Source organism: Chelonia mydas, chromosome 6, assembly GCF_015237465.2.
Source record: "Chelonia mydas isolate rCheMyd1 chromosome 6, rCheMyd1.pri.v2, whole genome shotgun sequence".
Lineage (NCBI taxonomy): Eukaryota > Metazoa > Chordata > Testudines > Cheloniidae > Chelonia > Chelonia mydas.
In genome coordinates this window covers 94,695,784-94,713,751 of record NC_051246.2, presented here as the reverse complement: position 1 = coordinate 94,713,751, position 17,968 = coordinate 94,695,784, and the positions used below count along the sequence as shown (strand labels likewise).

The 17,968-nt window shown below is 43.0% G+C and overlaps 1 protein-coding gene across 36 annotated transcripts in view; it reads right to left on the bottom strand.

Moving 5' to 3' along the window:
• NRXN3 (neurexin 3) overlaps window positions 1-17,968 on the bottom strand; it is a 1,375,103-nt gene that overhangs the window by 157,231 nt on the left and 1,199,904 nt on the right. For all 36 annotated transcript variants that reach the window (XR_006291425.1, XR_006291426.1, XR_006291424.1 and 33 more), the window contains one exon: window positions 13,755-13,926. Coding sequence is in view for 29 of the 36 variants with exons in the window: in XM_043548139.1 (XP_043404074.1) it covers window positions 13,755-13,926 (172 nt within the window). In the remaining 7 variants the exon portion in view is untranslated. The remainder of the gene's footprint in view (window positions 1-13,754; window positions 13,927-17,968) is intronic.

Below are 17,968 nucleotides of genomic sequence, written 5' to 3'. Positions count from 1 at the left end.
TCCAGTAGTTTAGAGCCTGTATCATGTCTCTTATGTAGTGCCCTACCTGTTGTTGGCAAGAGGGGGGAGGGAGACTGTAGCCAACTGAAAAGAAGGGTATCTTTATGTTGTCTAGTTCTCTGGCTGTCATATTTGGCTTCTTAGGGCCTTTGGTAGCCAGCATAATTTAGACAATTAGCATGGAACAGAGCAGGCTTAGGACTGGGGAAATGCAAATGTCTCCATCTCCTGAGTTGCGTTCTATGCTCCACAGCCAAGGTTCTGGAGCAAATGCCTTTCCAGAGGCATTTCTTCTAACGTCTGGAGGAAAGTCAATTGCAAAAATACCCCAGACCGAGGGACCATGGTTAAGAAAGGTTTGAGACGATCTGAGGGTACTTAGGAGGAAGCAGAGAAAAGATATACATCCTATTATATAGTCTGTAAGCAACAAACTCCCTTTCTTCTTTGGATCAGGTAACTTGTTTATAATATGGCAGACACTAATGCCCACCAAATTCCAGCTGGAAAGAGGATGGAAGTGTTTCCTTGATTACATCCCATGGGTTATGTAAGGATTGGTGGGACTTGAACCATCCAACATCCCCACACTGACACCCAGCAGCAGCTGTAACTTACCCACTCCCTGTGACCTACAATCCATATAGGCTGAATGCCATGTAAAGTTCCCTCTCGTGTGATCTGATAGTGGTCTTAGTGATCCCTGATTGGTTCCCTGACTCTACATAAGCCCCTGGGGCATACCAGGAACTGTTTAGGAAACAAAGTGGATCCTGTGCCATGACTACTCTGAATTTCTGTTCCTGAATTCCCTGTATCGACCTTGGCTCTGACTTGAATTCTAACTTCCCACTGACCCCTGACACCCCAACATGGACCCCAATACCTGGTGTAGACCCTCGGCCTGATTCTGTATCCAGCTCGGACTCTGGCTTGACCCTCAACTTGATTCTTGACCCTGATAAAGCTCTGACCCCTGGCTTCAGTTCTGGGACCCCAAGCTCCTGCCACTAGTCCAGCCTGCCTTCACCCAGGATCCTGACAGGTTAACAAATATTAACAGGGAAAGTCAAACAACATTTGTTTGCCTTCTGGACACAATGGATAATTACTCTATGGAATACTGCCACAAGATATTATTGAGGCTAAATGTTTAGCAGGATTAGAAAACTATGGGGATAGAAGAATATTCACAATTCCAATAGATAGGGTACACATGTAAATGGTATATCAAGCTTCATGCTTCAGGACATAAGCCAATCTCTAACTACTGGGAATAGAAAGAAACTTCCCCCATGAGCATGTTAGTGTGCGTTTTTCTATTGTGGTGGATATTGTATCCTTCTCTGAAGCATTTGGCCACTGTCCTAGGTAGGAAGCTGGACTAGATGGATAAGTGGGTAGTCTCCAGGGGGCAGGAAGGAAACTGCCCCACATCCAGCACCTTTGGATAGCAACATCCAGTAAGCCAGGTATGTTATGGTCAATTTTCTTCCATTTTTCTCTGACGCATCTAGCATTGACCACTAGACTGGATAAATTAAACATCCAGTCTGATACAACAGGATACAAGACTCGCTGGACTAAGAGTCTGATGCAATATGGTAAAATCCTATGCTCCTTTGTGTGGTACTGGGAAGACTGCTGCTCAAGCATGTCTCTGTGCATTTTTTTCCCATGGCTATTGCAGAAAAAATGCTAAAACCCCTGTCCCTGCCCATCTCCCTCCCAGTGATGGACTCATTTACAGTTTGTCTGAAATAAAATGCCCCAGGATTTTATAGAAAATTTCAGTGGGAGGGAAATCCATGATGTGATGTCAATTGAAGTGTCACAAACTGCATGTGCATTGAGGGTTCCCCAAGATTAGTTCAGCATTTTAGCATATGGCGGGGAGAATGGGGACCCAAAGCCTGTTAAATTGCAAAATGATACTACCAGCCAGGTGGCCTTCTGGGCAGAGTTGTGCAAGCATGTCTGTGTGCAAGTGCCTGTGTGCACAGGTCTTAAGGGTGCATGTCTGTGTGCAAGTGCGTATGTGCACAGCAGGTTCTTCGGTTGTGTGTGCTTGTGATCACATCTGAAGGAGTCAATGTGCATCTCAGAGAAATCATGTCTCTGTGTGCGTTTACACACTGGAGTGATTGTCTATGTGAGCGCTCAGTAGTAGCAGGAGGAAGTAAGTATGCTGCTCCCTGCTGGAGTGTGAGAGGACAGCAGGTTTTATATTCCCTTGATAGTACTAGAAGCCAGGCAAGAATTATTTAAAGGGGAAGAGGAGGTTATTTCGGTTTGATATGCACTGAGCTGGGATCAAACATGGCCAGAAGGAACACAAGCAGCTGTGTGGGGTCTATCGGCAGCCTACTGCCCACCTTGCACTCAGTGTGTGTGTTCAGGACCATTTGTTGCCACCTGCGAGTCTACAGGTCTGATCTGGTTGCAAAAGTGGGGACAATTACAAAAGTGGGGACTGAGCTGAGGAATGCCTATAACTTGACTGTTCCTGCTTGAGTTTCTTTTTATAAGAACCAATAATGCTTTGGGTACACAGTGGGCAGGCTCAAATAGGACCAATATACTGTGCTACAGCTTAACGGCACCTCTCCTAAGCAGCCTTTTGTTGTTCAGAAACTCAGCTTTCTGTTACACTTAGTTCATGTCACATTTTAGCTCACAACTGTAACCATGCAATGAAGGTTGTCTGAAACTGCAAACAACCTGGAACAATAGCTGTGAGAGGCACAAGCTTCCCTATTCATCTTGTTAATTCAGATGCCAAAGGATTACATTTTAAATGTCAGGTTCATCTTATGAAGATCTGCACAATCTACCCTGAGAACCAGCCTAGCCTAAGGAATAGGTGGTGCTTTAAAAATCGACTTAGGTAACATGTTGTAAGCTAGGCTTTCACATAACTTTAAAGGTGTTAAACTGTGACTATGCTGGGTGATGTGCATTTCAAATCACATTATCTAATTCAAATTAAAAATCACTTTTTTCTCCTAGATTGGGTAGATCCACAGCAATAGTGCACATTGACATCTCAAGTGGATGGAGCTCACTCTGTGCACAGAGCTCAGAAGAGTACCTCTACTTTTTTTTACTCCTAATTCAAGAGCTCTCCATGGGATCCTGGTGGGGAATCAGGCCAGTGTATCTGCTGCTGAAGATGCTATCCTGTATGTGCAATTATACATATACTTCCTCACTTACCCTCTGCCTTCATTTTCAACCCTCCTGCTGCTGTTAAGTAATGCTGAGCTCCCTTTCCAACCTGCTTGGCTTAAGTTCCCTCTTGCTTAATGCAAAGCTGACAGAAACACAAACTGACAGAAACACAAGCACTTGATTTACTGCCACTCTCCTATGTTGACTGGAAGTATTTGGGGAAGGTAAGCACACACACCTCACCACAGCATGCAATCAGATACTGGATTAGCTTTGGGAGATGAAACCCAGACAGGTAGAAAGCTGTCTGTAAAATTAGCATAATCATTTTTCTCTTTAACTCTTTTTGCCTCCTTCATCTCATCATGTACAAAAGTAAGACAGCCACTATACTGCTTCCATGCAACCATTTGAGAGAAAGAGCACTATGCAAGTGAACCATTGCTCCACATGTCTGTGGAAGAACAAAGCATCAAGTACACAAGTGAAATGGTGAAAATTTCCAAGTAAAATTTAGTGACAACTTTTTCACAGCTCCAGACTCTATGCCCAGAACAGTATGTGTGTGTGTGCGCGCGCGCGTCCGCGCATGAGTCCTGGAGTGTTTTTGTCTCTTTTGGCAGTGTCTGTCCACATCTGTGTAGGTCTCACTGTATCTATACAGCAGCACGTATGTGTGCACATACCTTGTAGTTATGCTTATGTATCTTCCAGTCTTATAAAAACGTTATAAATTTTCTGGCCCTGCAGTGACAAGCTACAATCAACTCTTGATTTCATCAACTTGTCATGCTTTAATCATCCCTCTTGGCAGATCTTTCAACATATGTTACAGCGCTGTCTTCAAACTATGCATCTCCAGCGCTATTTTATTAACCCTGGATTTTTATAAGTTTTAGACTCATTACAAGATGCAATAAATTTGTCAAAGGGATTTTACTTGCTGCCTCCGCTCCATGAAGATAGGAAGCATCTGAAGACTCATTTGAGTCCCACAAAATGAGTGCAATACGAAAAATTAAATGCCACAACCAAGTGTATGAAAACAACATCAGGGATCAAATGCAACTAACAATGCTAATCAAAATTCAGTTCAGGTCACCTCTTTATCCTTAACTTGCCACCCACTAACAGGGGCATTTAGTAAAGAAAATATTAAGACAATAATGGGGTTTGGCCAGTACCCTCAAGATAACTCTCCAACTCTTGCAACAACAACAACAAAAAAGAAAGAAAAAAAAAGTGCCACAGCCTCTCTTAATGACCGAGTGGTCAAGACCTCAGTTTTATGTCTAATTAAATGGATGGTATTCTCTAGTAGCACATACTATGCAGCAGTATTGGGTGCAGTACAAATTTAGATGAAAGACCATCTCTTAGTGAATCACGCACACCATTTAGTAGAGTTCCTGAGTTTCCCTTGGGGATCTCCCATCCAAGTACTGGCTAACCCAATACTACTGAAATCATGAGAGCGAGCGAAATCACAACCTATCAGCTTGTGCCTGCAACATGAAGGCACATGTTAGATGAGGCAGTTTGCCTCAAATGATCCATGGTTAACTGTTGGACCATCCAAATCTATTTTCCCCTTCCCTGGTGGTGAGGATTTCAAAATGCTTTATAATCATGAAGTCCCACAAATTCCCTATTTGACAGATAGGGAAACTGAAGCACCTAAAGGTGAGCTAACTTGCTTAAGGTCACACAGTAAGTGGCACAGCAGGGAGTAGAATACAGGCTATTCCTGACTCAGTCCCCTGCTCTGACTTTTGGGGCCATACTGCCTCACCATATTTAACATAGGGCATTTATAACAAAGAAGCTGGTTGTCATCTTTCAAGACCTCCTGTTGGGGAGATGGGCTGGGGACTAAAATCCAAAACCAGCAGTCATGCCTAGGAGCTGTTGCACATACCTCCCTGCCACCCTCAGTCCCAAAGATATCCTTGCTAAGTCTTTTCTTTGGTAACTAAAACAACTTCTGCATTATCTGATGAAATTCCTCATCATAACAACAAGTTCCTCTATGTTCCGTGTAATTCCTTTACAAATAACCTTGAGTCGTACACATGTCCTCTTACTATCTCAGGAGAGAATCTCACTTCCCCACCCCCTTTTTCCCCCCCTACCTCCAAACAAAAATGTGCTTGCTGTCTTCTGGGTGGTTATGTTTAATCTCAGGATTAGACAGAAGCCCATGGTTTGCCTTGAACAGCTTATCAGCTTCCAAGAGACATTTACGGAAAGAGAAAGACTCTGGTTTTGATAGCAGTAATTGTATTTAGCTTGTAAGATACAAGGCTATTTATCTTGTAGCTGGGAAATCACAGAGGGGGAAAAGAAAATGTTGGTGGATAAAAACTAAATAAAACCAAGAAGAGAAGAAAGGAAATAACCCCCTCACGGCCCTCAAGTGGAGGGGTGGGGCAAGGAATAGACTTTTAGTTTAATCAAGTTCATGTCACTTGGGAAAGTAGAAAGTAGAGATAAGGGTGGAAGGGCAAGGAGTGTGAGTGGACAAGAAATTATCCATTTTAAAGCAAACAAGTGGCAATGGCAATTATAGAGGTGTATGGTCCAATTTTCAGAGGTGCCGAGCACGGATAATTCCCATTGAGAGCAATGGGAGTTGCGGATACTGAGTACCTCTGAAAATCAGACCATTTGTTATTTATTTAATAGACTTATATCTATGACCATCACCAGGCCCCTGTATCAATACAACAGTTAATTATAAAAAAAATAAAAGCCCTACTCACTAAACCCCCTCCCCCATCCATATACAATTTAGTCTCATTTACTAAAAGTCAGACAAAACCTTAGAGAGAGAAGGTGGGCGAGGTAATATCTTTTATTGGAGCACCTTCTCCTGGTCTTCTTCCTGAAGAAGAACCCTATGTAAGCTTGAAAGCATGTCTCTCTCAAAAATAGAGATTATGGTCCAATAAAAGATAGACTCTTACACACCTTGTCTCTTTAATATCTTGGCACCAACATGGCTACAACCACACTGCAGACAAAAGCTTGACACTCCTATTCCTGTACCCCAAAAGGCCTCAAGCTCACTGCACCCAGGTCCTCATGGGCCTACTCCAGCAAACAGGTTGCAGAAGTATGTGATGGCCTTTGAGAATACCCTGCAGTTAGATGTAGATAGTTAAATCCCAGGAACCAACTGCAAGAATGGCCCAGCAGAGCATAACTCCTATTGTGGCTCAGAAGAAGAGAGATGATCCTGTCCCATGAGTGGAGTTAAAACCTGGCAGAAAATGGTGTGTGAATGCACCCTTCAATTAAGATACCTGTTAAGGGGCCACGCCAAAAACGATGCCTAAGAGAGCCTGCCAGAAACTAGCACTATGTGGGCAATTAGTTCCACTGGGTATTCTGACCAGGGGCTGTGTATCTAAGAGCACACAGAAATCCAGGGAAAGCCAAAAAACCAAGCAAAAGCCTGGAAGCACGGTGTGACCCTGGAAAAAGCTAGAGAGAGAGAGCTTTTGGGCCTGGTGTTGGCTAAAGACACTTGAGGTTGTAAGCTAAGAATCTGCTTCTTTGTTCTTCACTACTCCTGCATTTGGAGAAGCAAGATTTTGTACGTTCTTTGTAAAGAAGCAAGATTGTAAATACCACATCCATCATTTTCAACTTCTAACTGGAACATCCCCAGGGCCCTGAACTTGGACTAGCCTCTGGGGTCAAAAAGGGGCAACACAACAGTAGAAAGAAACAAAAGAAACATGGGCATAGTTTAAATTTCATGTGTGAGCAAGAGGGGAATGGAAAGAGGCAGAATCTCAGCCTGCCATCAACACCTGCACTTCATCTGGCCAACTCCAACTCAGAAATGTTGTGACACCAGAAGATAAAGATTGGCAGTAGGACACTGGCCCAGCAGAGCCACTATACCAGGAATCCCTCCCCTCCCCCAATTCCCACCCCCTGGAGCACTCTGGGGAGGAGTTTGGATTCCAATTTGCCAAACTTTGTGGTAAACCGTGTGTGTGTATGTTGACGGGAGGGGCACTGAGAGGACAAAAGTTATTTCTATTACCTGGAGCCACTGGCATTAAAAGTTAATGCCACTGAAGAGAATGAGTGGACTCCTGATGGGAGGCTGGTGGAGGTCACTCACAAAGGTGATAGGAGGAGTAAGTGGAACAATTTTTTTCTCTCTACTTATCTGGAGAAACTAGCTCATGAGGATCTAGTTGTTCAATATTGAATTGATTCTCAGTTTTAAAATATTAAATGTCTATAAAAAGCCAGGGTAATGTTCCCCTATTAAGTGAGTGCCTCTTTAAATGAAAGTCTCTTCCTGTCTTTCATCTCACTTACCCCCACTATCCCTCTTTGAAACATGACTTCAATCAGACTTTATTTTGGTGTTATTGACGTGTTCTTTCTTTGCAGCTCCTTTCTGCCTAGTTTTTCTCTTCCTGCTGTACTGAAGGAAATGCAGGCACTGCATGGATGAATGAACAGAGAGACGAGGCTTGTTTTAATGTACGCTCCAGATCTGGCAAGACCCCAAATCTCTCTTCGCAAGCAAAGGTAGCGAGAGAGAAAGAAAACCTTCTGGCTAGGATTTAATGAAAACCCACGGCCTGAGGTATCTATCCCAGTTCTATGTCAAGATAGGTGATTTGTTTTTAACCCTTTTGAGAATTGCTAGCTTCTTCTGGGATTCATAATTTGTCTTTTTTTCTCCTATTGTAAAGTGCCTCAAATACGATGGGTTTTACAATAATCTGAAATAAAAGTATATCAGAGGCTTCTCTTACCTTCACTGGCTCTTGTATTTTACCCAATAGGGACACTGTTCTTGATCCAGAATGACACTTATTAAACCACAAAAATAGCTGAATTTAGATTTAGAGAAAGCTCTCAGCAACTACAAAACCAGTCATCACTGACACACATCTATCACAGAGATGCTGCACCAAACATTGCTTGCACCCCAGAGAACAGTAGGGATGTAAGTCCCTTCTGGGGAACAGAGAGTAGTGTAAATTTGCCATTCAGAGGGATACCCAAGGCTGAAGAATAGACACACTGGCCTATCAATGCATTAATCTTCATGACCCAGGCATCACACAGCTGACTAGAAATGCTCTGTCTGAAGACACGCAAATCTGATACAGCCCATCTCCCTGTTGTGGGCTTGGGGGAGATGACAAACGGAAAACAAATTCAAATATTGAATATTATCATTGAGCCAGTGGTTTTGGCTAAAGGGTGCCAGGATAGGTGGATGAAAGTGAGCAACTCCAGTGCATTCATGCTGATATTTGTTATTCCTCATTTCTCAGGAATATTGGCTCAAATCTGAATGCTACATCACTGCCCCAGGCCTTATTGTCCAGTGAATGAGACGCTAATAGGGTTGGAATGTCAAAGCCAGGCATGAACACTAAGAGACTCTCTAATGATCAGGATTATTTCAGGTTCTCCAGGCTAAGACAACTTTAGGCTCAAATGAATTCCTTCCTTTCAAATTTACCTCTACCCCTTCTTCCTTCCCAAAATGAGCAATCCCCATGTTGCAGGTGATTTGGCTGTAATTGGATGCTATATAAAGATATTTTGTCAGTGCCTGAATTGTTGTTTTGTTGCTTTTTCTATTTTCTTGTCTTATTATATGAAGTTGCAAAGATAATAGCTTTGGAGTCTTTTGACCCATTTGGCTATTTTCATTTAATTCCTTCTTGATTGATGGCTGTGTTTAAAGAAGAGTAAATACTTCTCTCTTTGCTCATTTAGTAACCATTGGTCTACACTTACACCATTCAAATAAATTATGAATCTCATGTATAATCCCACAAAAGGCAATGAAATTCAGAGAGGAAAACTGAAATAATATTTTAATTTACTCGCTTGTGGCAAAGATGGCAACACATATGGCAACACGCAAGATGGCCAAGTTTGCAATCCTTTAGTCACAATCAGCAAGTTACGGATAGAAGTAACTGTAATCATCAAAGATAAAATAGCACATATAGATCACAGCATCACAGAAATGTAGGGCTGGACGGGACATCAGAAGACCATCTAGTCCATCCCTCTACACTGAGGCAGGATGAAATAAACATAGACCATCCCTGACAGGTGTTTATCCAACCTGTTCTTAAAAATTACCAATGATGGCAATTCCACAACCTCTGTTGGAAGCCTATTCCAGTACTTTGCTATCCCTATACTTAGAGAGTTTTTCCTAATATCTAACTTAAATCTCCTTTGCTGCAGATTAAACCCATTACTTTTTGTCCTACCTTCAGTGGACACGGAGAACAATTGATCACTGTCCTCTTTATAACAGTCCTTAACATATTTGAAGACTGTTATCAGGTCCCCGCTTCAATCTTCTTTTCTCAAGATTAAACATCCCCAGTTTTAACTTTTCCTCATAGGTCAGGTGTTCTAAACCTTGTATCATTTTTGTTACTCTCATCTAGATTGTCTCTAATTTGTCCACATTTTCTTAAACTGTGGTGCCCAAAACCGGACACAACACTCCAGCTGAGGCCTCACCAGTGCTGACTAGAGCAGGACTATTACCTTCCATGTCTTACATACGACACTGTTGTTAATTCACCCCAGAATGACATAACCCTTTTTCACAACTGCATAACACTGTTGGCTCACATTCCATTTCTCATCCACGACAGCCCCCATATCCTTCTCAGCAGTACCACGGTCTAGCCAGTTAGTCCCCATTTTGTAGTTACACATTTGATTTTTCCTTCCTAAGTGTGGTACTTTGCACTTGTCTTTATGGAATTTATTTTTATTGATTGAAGACCAATTCTCCAATTTGTCATGTTTATTTTGTATTCTAATCCTGTCCGCCAAAGTCCTTGCAACCCCTCCCTGCTTGGTGTCACCCACAAATTTTATAACATACGCTCCCTTCTGTTTGCCAAGTATTTAATGAAAATATTGAATAGTATTGGACTCAGGACTGATTCCTGCAGACCCAACTAGATATGCCCTCCCAGTTTGACAGTAAGCCACTGATAACTACTCTTTGAGTATGGTCATTCAACCAGCTGTGCAACCACTTTATATTAATTTCAACTACTACATTTCCATAATTTGCTTCTTAGAATGTCATGTGAGACTGTTTCAAAAGTACTACTAAAATCAAGATATATCACGTCTGCTGCTTCCCCCTATCCTCTAGGACAGAAGGAAACTAGGTTGGTCTGGGACAAGTTGTTCTTGACAACTCCATGTCGGTTATTACTTATCATTGTTACCCTCTAGGTGCTTACAAATTAATTGTTTAATTATTTGTTCTGGTATCTTTCTGGGCATCAACGTTAGGCTGACTGATCTATAATTCCCCAGATCCTCTTTGTTCTGCTTTTTAAAAAATAAGTACTATGTTTTGCTCTTCTCCAGTCCTCCGGGACCTCACCAGTCCTCCATGCATTCTCAAAGATAGTTGCTAATGTTTCAGAGAATGCTTCAGCTACTTCCTTAAATACACTAAGTGACTTTCATCAGTCCTGCTGAGCTGAATACATCTAATGTATTTAAATATCCTTTTACCTGTTCTTGCCCTGTTTGGACTTGTGTTCCTACCCCCTTGTTGTTAACGTTGTGTTAAGTATCTGATCACAATTAATCTTTTTAATGAAGGCTGCAGCAAAACAGGCATTAAACACCTTAGCCTTCTTGATGCTATCTGTTATTAGCTTTCATTCCCATAAAGTAGTGACACTTTCCTTCATTTTTCTGTTTTTACTAACATATTTATAGAATCTCTTCTTACAGCCTTTTATGTTCCTTGCTAGGTGTTATTCATTTTATGCCTTAGCCTTTCTGATTTTAGCTCTACATGCTTGCACTATTATTTTGTATTCGTTTTTAGAAATGTGTCCATGTTTCCACTTTTTGTAGGATTCCTTTTTGATTTTTAGGTCATTAAGGAGCTCCTGGTGGAGCCATATTGGCCTTTTACTATTTTTCCTATCTCTCTTTGCATCAGGATAGTTTGCTATTGTGCCTTTAATATTGTCTCTTTGAAAAACTGCCAGCTCTCCTGAACTACTTTTTCCCCTTAGATTTTCTTCCCCTGGGACTTTTCCTACCAATTCTCTTAGTTTGTTAAGTTCTGCTTTCTTGAAGTCCATTGTTCTTATTCTGCTGCTTTCACTACTGCCTTTCACTTTCACCCCAATTGTCTTGCACCTTCAGATTCACAACCAAGTCCTCCCTGCTGTGAATGTAATGCTTTCCAGATATTAATGAGCATATGTAGGCTGTTTTATTCTGGGCAGTTGTATTCTATTCCTGCATATTACCCCACTCTACTATGAATGGGAGTGAGGCAGCTGGGAGAGAATAGATTCCTTGGCTATTTTTGACATCATATTCCTTTTAGAGAGGGACCAAAATGCTCAGTCCAGGTATGGATCAATATTTGAATTTACTTCAAGGAGTGTGCTGTTGAGATTTTCAGGTTTTGGTCATATACAATTGCAGACACAGGACCAAGCTATGAAGCTTGGCTCCAAAGCCAAACCTCCTCAAAGTTCTGGTTCAGGCCTGTGTCTATATCCTTTACAAGAAATTCCAGTGTGTGCACAGTCTCAGTGTATAGTAATAGCCAGTGAAACATTTTTGGTTTTAAAAGACATTTTAGGGTTATTATTGCTCACTAAACTTATGAAGCTGGTTAACGTCTATTGGGTCTTTTAAAAAAGGTTTTATAACCTACAAATACCCAGAAGTTGGTATGTGTGTGAGGGAGAATCGGGGGTTTGGGGGGCCTGGATGGATTAGAAATAAATCCCTCATCCTTGGGATGTGACTTTATACACCCAATATCAGCCCAGGCACATGGCTAATGTAGATTTTGTAAATCCATGAATTTCCTAATGGAAACACAGACTGATCTTTAAATAAGGCAGCAGCAGAGGATGCAGTTATGATATTTCCTAAGCAAGTTTTATTTTCCCTTTTCAAAAACTCAGCAAGTGAGAGAGCTGAGTATTTTGCTTCTTTGCCAGAGGGATTAACTACAGTAACTAATATAAAAAGAAATTCTATTCACAGCGCTGTACAGGCTGTAACTGGCTGCCAACTGAACCAGACGTAGACGACTGGGAAATAATTAATGGAGGCTGTAGGAAGGAAGCACTGGATTTGGGCACTTCCTGGCCATCCCACCCTCCCTACCCAGTGGATAACTGGGCTGAATCTGATGTACCATAATGGCAAAGGTGCTGGGGAACAGGCCCTTTGAATATATTGCACTAAACATCTATAGCATTTGTGTCATGTGGAAAGAAAGTAGAAAGCACTAGTGCTGCACCATAGGGAAGCTCACTCAGATACAGAGGCTCCCAGCATGCTTTCTCAGTGAAGAGAAAAAATGAAATCACGCCCTCAGAGTAATTTATTAGTGTCTGGGGGGAACAATTAGGTGCACTGTACTTTGGGTATCTCTCACGAGTGCCATCATTCGAAGCTAAGTGGCTTGTGGGCGACTCCCACACTACTGGCAAATTGCCTAGTGTTTATCAGGAGAATCCTCCCTCTTTCCACCCCCAAGTGGGTTATGTGTAAACCTGGGCGAGAGGCACCAGAGGCTGCCTGGGTTTACTTAACACCGGCAGCTGCTGAATAGACCATGACCCCTGATGCCAAATAATAAGTTGAAGACGGTGACTGTCTCTGAAATCTCTCTCCGTTTGTTTGCATTCTACAGACTATGTATGTCACTGAGCATCTCCTTGCACTGTCAATGTCGCTAAGGCTGCATCCTTTTGATTTCAGGGTGACTTTGGCCTTCAACGATGGTGACACACAAACGGAGAAGGATGTGGCTTGTCTTCTCTGCATGCACATTACCCCAGTCTGTCACTGCTGCCCTTCTTTGCTAGGGCCTTGGGTTATGGTTTCAGATAGAATCAATATGAAACTGAATGGTTCCACATGGTTTTTGACGTGAAGTAAACTAAAACATGATGGTTTCAGCTGGATAGTGTGTCAAGTTTTGTTTGCACAAACCCAAAATTCAGAGCAAAATTTCAGGGAATGAAAGCTTATGGGAAGCAAAAAGAAAGATCCACGCAAACTCCTGTGAACCAACCTTGCCACATTCGTTGTCCCTTACATTCATATCTATGCAGACTGCAATGAGGAGATAAGGTAGAGTGTCAAGCCCCCTTCCCACCACACTGCTCCTCACTCTGCTCTTTTTCATTAGAAATCACCACAAGTAACAAATCTAAGTTGTTGTTCAATCAGTTTGTAACTCTTTGTAAGATCAGGATATACCCAGTGGGCTTTTACTGTGCATGATCTATGTACATATTGCCATGCAGCCTTTGTGCATCACACCTCTCCATACACAGTAGATGTTGGACGAAATACCTCATTTTCCAGCACAGTGAACACAGAACCCCTTTACATTGGATCAGGCTCAACCCAACTCTATTTCTGGGGATGTATAAATGTTTGTATACCACCCCAGTGTTTTATGATTTAGTTGTTGTAACCCTTATTTTAAGGTGTGGATGGATGAGAAGGGAATGACAGAGAGAAAGATTTCTTGGTCAAACATATACCTGAAGGGTAGTGTTCATTCACTGGCCAGCTGTCCACCTGAAGAGTGGCATTTCCACCATTCCGAGTAAACCGCACCACATGATATTTGCCATCATTCACTGGGGTGCTCTCCTCTTTGATAGAAATATCCACTGTGCCAATATTGAAGACCACGCCAATCTTGCCTTGCTCCTATAATGAAAAAAGCAGGAAACAACCACCGATAAGTTACCATCTGGTATGAGAGTTCTCTAGGTCTGTATACATCTAAATAGTTAGACAATAGATGACAGTAGATGGCACTCAAAAACATGTAGCATGGTTCCTGGGTTTTGTAGGACCAATAAAACTTGTGGTTGTGCAATGCATACGTCTTTCTGTGCAGCGCTCTACATCAGCTCTTAATGCTATTCACCTGAGAATCACGACTAATTTCCTCCTTCAGAACTTCTCCATGGACAATTGAGAGCCAAGGACGAAAAACCAAGGAAACGTATTGAATGTTATTTGGAAACATCCCCGTTAATTAGGTATCATTTGCTCAGCCACCACTAAATTGCAGCCACTATTGGGCTAGAACATAGCAATTGTTTGACACATACAAAAAGTACACAGCAGGTTTATTCCAGGAGGGAGTTTAGCGTAATTCCCCCAATTAAAAATCAGAAGGGGGAATTTTAGGGAGCAAAACTGTAATTATCTAAATTGGAGTTTGGCCATTACAGTGAGGCTAACACACAACTGAAAAGTGCAATGAGATTTTTAGTTACTCCAAGTGGTTAGAGCCTTGATTTTACTTCTCATCCTCAAGACACTACCTCCAATAGAACACCATCTTCTAGTACCTCCTTGGCATTGCTCAGCACACACCAAGGGAAGAGCAAAGCCTGCTGTATCAGCAACACCATTTCCTGTAGCATGCTGTGTGATGGTGGTGGTGGGTAGGGTTTTTTTTTTTTTTGGTTTGTTTTTTATGATTCCCATCCATGCAATGCCCTGATTCAACCATTCTTAGCTTATGAACTATGAAGAGATCACAACCCAAAATGTACTGTAGGTTAAGGCTGTACATTTATTTATATCTATTTTAGGTACTTCCGGACTGCCTGTCACTGCAGGACAGAGGTGAGCAAACTATGGCCCGCGGGACCGTCCTGCCCAGCCCTTGAGCTCCTGGCCGGGAAGGCTAGCCCCCAGCCCCTCCCCTGCTGTACCCGTCCCCCGCAGCCTCCACTCGCTGTGCTGCCAGTGCTCTGGGTGGCAGGGCTGTGAGCTGCTGCTGCTCTGAGTGGCATGCTAAGGGGGCAGGGAGGTTGGATAAGGAGCAGGAACTCCCAGGGGGCAGTCAGGGGATAGAGAGCAGGGGGCGGTTGGATGGGGCAGAGGGCGGTTAGGGGATGGGGAAGAGCAGGGGGGTTGGATAGGCATGGGAGTCCCAGGGGGTCTGTCAGGGGGCGGGGGTGTGGAGAGGGTTTGGGGCAGTCGGGGGACAGGGAGCAGTTGGGGTTGTTTAGGGGGTGGGGTACTGGGGGGCAGTTGGGGGGGGACTCCAGCGAGGGGGCAGACAGGGGACAAGGAGCGGGGAGGGGGGATGGGTTGGGGGTTCTGAGGGGGTCAGTCAGGGGACGGGACGTGGGAGGGGGCGGATAGAGGGTGAGAGCCAGGCTGTTTGGGGAGGCACAGCCTTCCCTACCCGGCCCTCCATAGTTTTGGAACCCTGATGTGGCCCTCAGACCAAAAAGTTTGCCCACCCCTGCTGTAGGATGTAAATGCTAATCACAGTAGATTGGATTATACATTAATGCTTAACTGAGGGAGGCGGCACATGCAGTTTTGTAGTTTACAGCTACTATGCATCAACATTTCCCTTCACCATATGTTCTACCGGGGGACTGGATGATACTGTGGGTCATAAATATAATATGAAGACTCGCAGAGGTTCAAATCTGGCCCAGCTTGGCAGTGACCTAAGGTCTGTCCTATGGCAAATTCAGTCCAATTGTGAGGTACCCGCATCACAAAGTGGTCTTCCCGTTGGCTGTTTCAGCAGAGAGAGCAAGGTTGGAATGGCCTGTGGAGAGTGAATTTCCCCTCTCCCCAAGCAGGGCTGAGACACATTAAGAGCTGCGGCTTGACTCACTGACTGTTCTAGGTCTGCTCTCTGGACAAAGAAGGATTCAGCTTTCAAGGCTGTCAATCCAATTACCATCACCACATTCATTTAAGAAATTTTCAGCAGTTGCAGAATCCCTTCCCCTGATTCTCCACACTTGATATTTCTGAGCCTGGTCTCAGATTCCTCCCATACCCTAAGTTCCCCCATGCTTAACACCTCTCACAGACACTCCCCCCAATTCTCCCCACACCTCCTACAGACCCTCTCCTGCATACCCTGTACCAGCCCCTGACACCTAGAGCTGGTCGACAATTTTTCAACAAAACTTTTTTGCTAAAAGTACCAATTTGTCAAAAATGAAACATATTGGTTCTGACAAAATGTTCTTAGATATTGGATAGGATTCAGAGCAATACCCCAGACTAGCCAATAGCTCAGCAGTTAGGGCACTCACCAGGGATGAGGGAGAACAGGGTTCAAGTGCCTGCTCTGAATCGGGCAGAACAGGGGCCTTAAATCTAGGTCTCCCACATCCCAGGTGAGTGCCTTAACCACTGGAATATTGGCTATTTTAGGGAGGGAGAGGGTCTCGTTCTCATGTTTTGCAAAATATTTCACATAGGAACAAAACCAAATTTTGAATCTCGAAATATTTCAGGAAGTGGGATTCTTGTTTTCTAACTAGCCCTGCCCACAGCCCCATTCCCCTTGGTCTTATAGTCTGACACATTCCTCCTGTTTTCTTCCACTCCTAATATTTTTTTGTTTTACAGCAGTGGGCTGCCAGTTATATAAAAATCCTAAACAATTTCCTTGAAACGCAAGCTGGCCATTAAGGAAACTGGACTGAGGTTTGAGTATTAAAATTTAGCATTGTGACTGATAAAATGTCCTGTTATTATCACTTTCTCCCCAAAATGGCAAGCTCTCCTACATATATACCTACTGATCTCAACAGAATGATCTCACAAGCATGCAGACTGGATGCTTATAGATTTACCTCCTGGAAGGATCTCTCTTATCTGCTTTCCCCAAAGCACTGGATGGATGGGCTGCCACTTCTTCACATACACACACCAATCTCGTGTGATGATAATCAGCACAGGATAGTGTGATATGGCAAAGGAAATGCCCATGGAGGATAACTTTAAGAAAAGCTGGACCTTGAGAATGAATGAAGTAGCTGTGTTTAAAGACTTCCTCCCCTTGCTCATCAGTTAAAGCTGGAAACTTTCATTCCATTAAGGAAGACAGAATTATTTCATCTCCAGTCCATTTCAATTCTCGTTGGTGATCACAACAGCCATTTTCTTGATAAATAAGATTATCTGTTTGCTAGCAAATGATTGACCAATGGGTAAGAATCAATACGATGCTGCCAAATCATTTATTTGCCTCTTTCTCTGGTAATTAGCATCCACTTGGAAATAGAGTGGTTACTTGCTCTGAGATAATGAAGTTCAAAGAGCAAGTATTGACCAGATAATCAAACCCCTGGTGATTGGCCCCATCTGACTGATTTTGCAGGGTGCTGCTTATAGAATTCTTATCCTTTTGTGTGCAGGGGAGGAGGGGTCTTACAGTAACATCTTGTATTTCTCCTCTGTCGGACTCAAAGAATCAACCTTCTCTCAGTCTAGAAAGGCTGGTGATAGCTCTCCACACAATCTACTTTGGAAGAGGGGGTTGCTTTAAAATGAACTGAGTTCTCTCTCCCAACCTCCAGAAGAAGTACAGTCCTTCTCACAGTATCTTGATGCTTTTGTTTCTTGCCCATGTTGGCACCCAGGAGGTCAGAACTATATAATAATGGGCCAATTCAGGAGGCTCTTCCTCAGGTCTATTCAGTCCATACTCAAAAAATCCCAGTGACTCTTCAACAAGAGTTTTGTTTGAGGGAGCTTTGCCTAGACATTGAGGGCCAGATTTTCTCACCCTTACTCACACAGAGTAGTGCCTTACTGCTCACATAGTTCCACTCATATTTACAGGACTAGTCACAGAGTAAGGTACTATCCACAAGAGCAAGGGTATCAAACCCAGCTTTAATACAGACCTCAAGATCTGGCCGGTTAATAACACTTACATGTACATTGCTCTTTTTTATCCAATGAATTT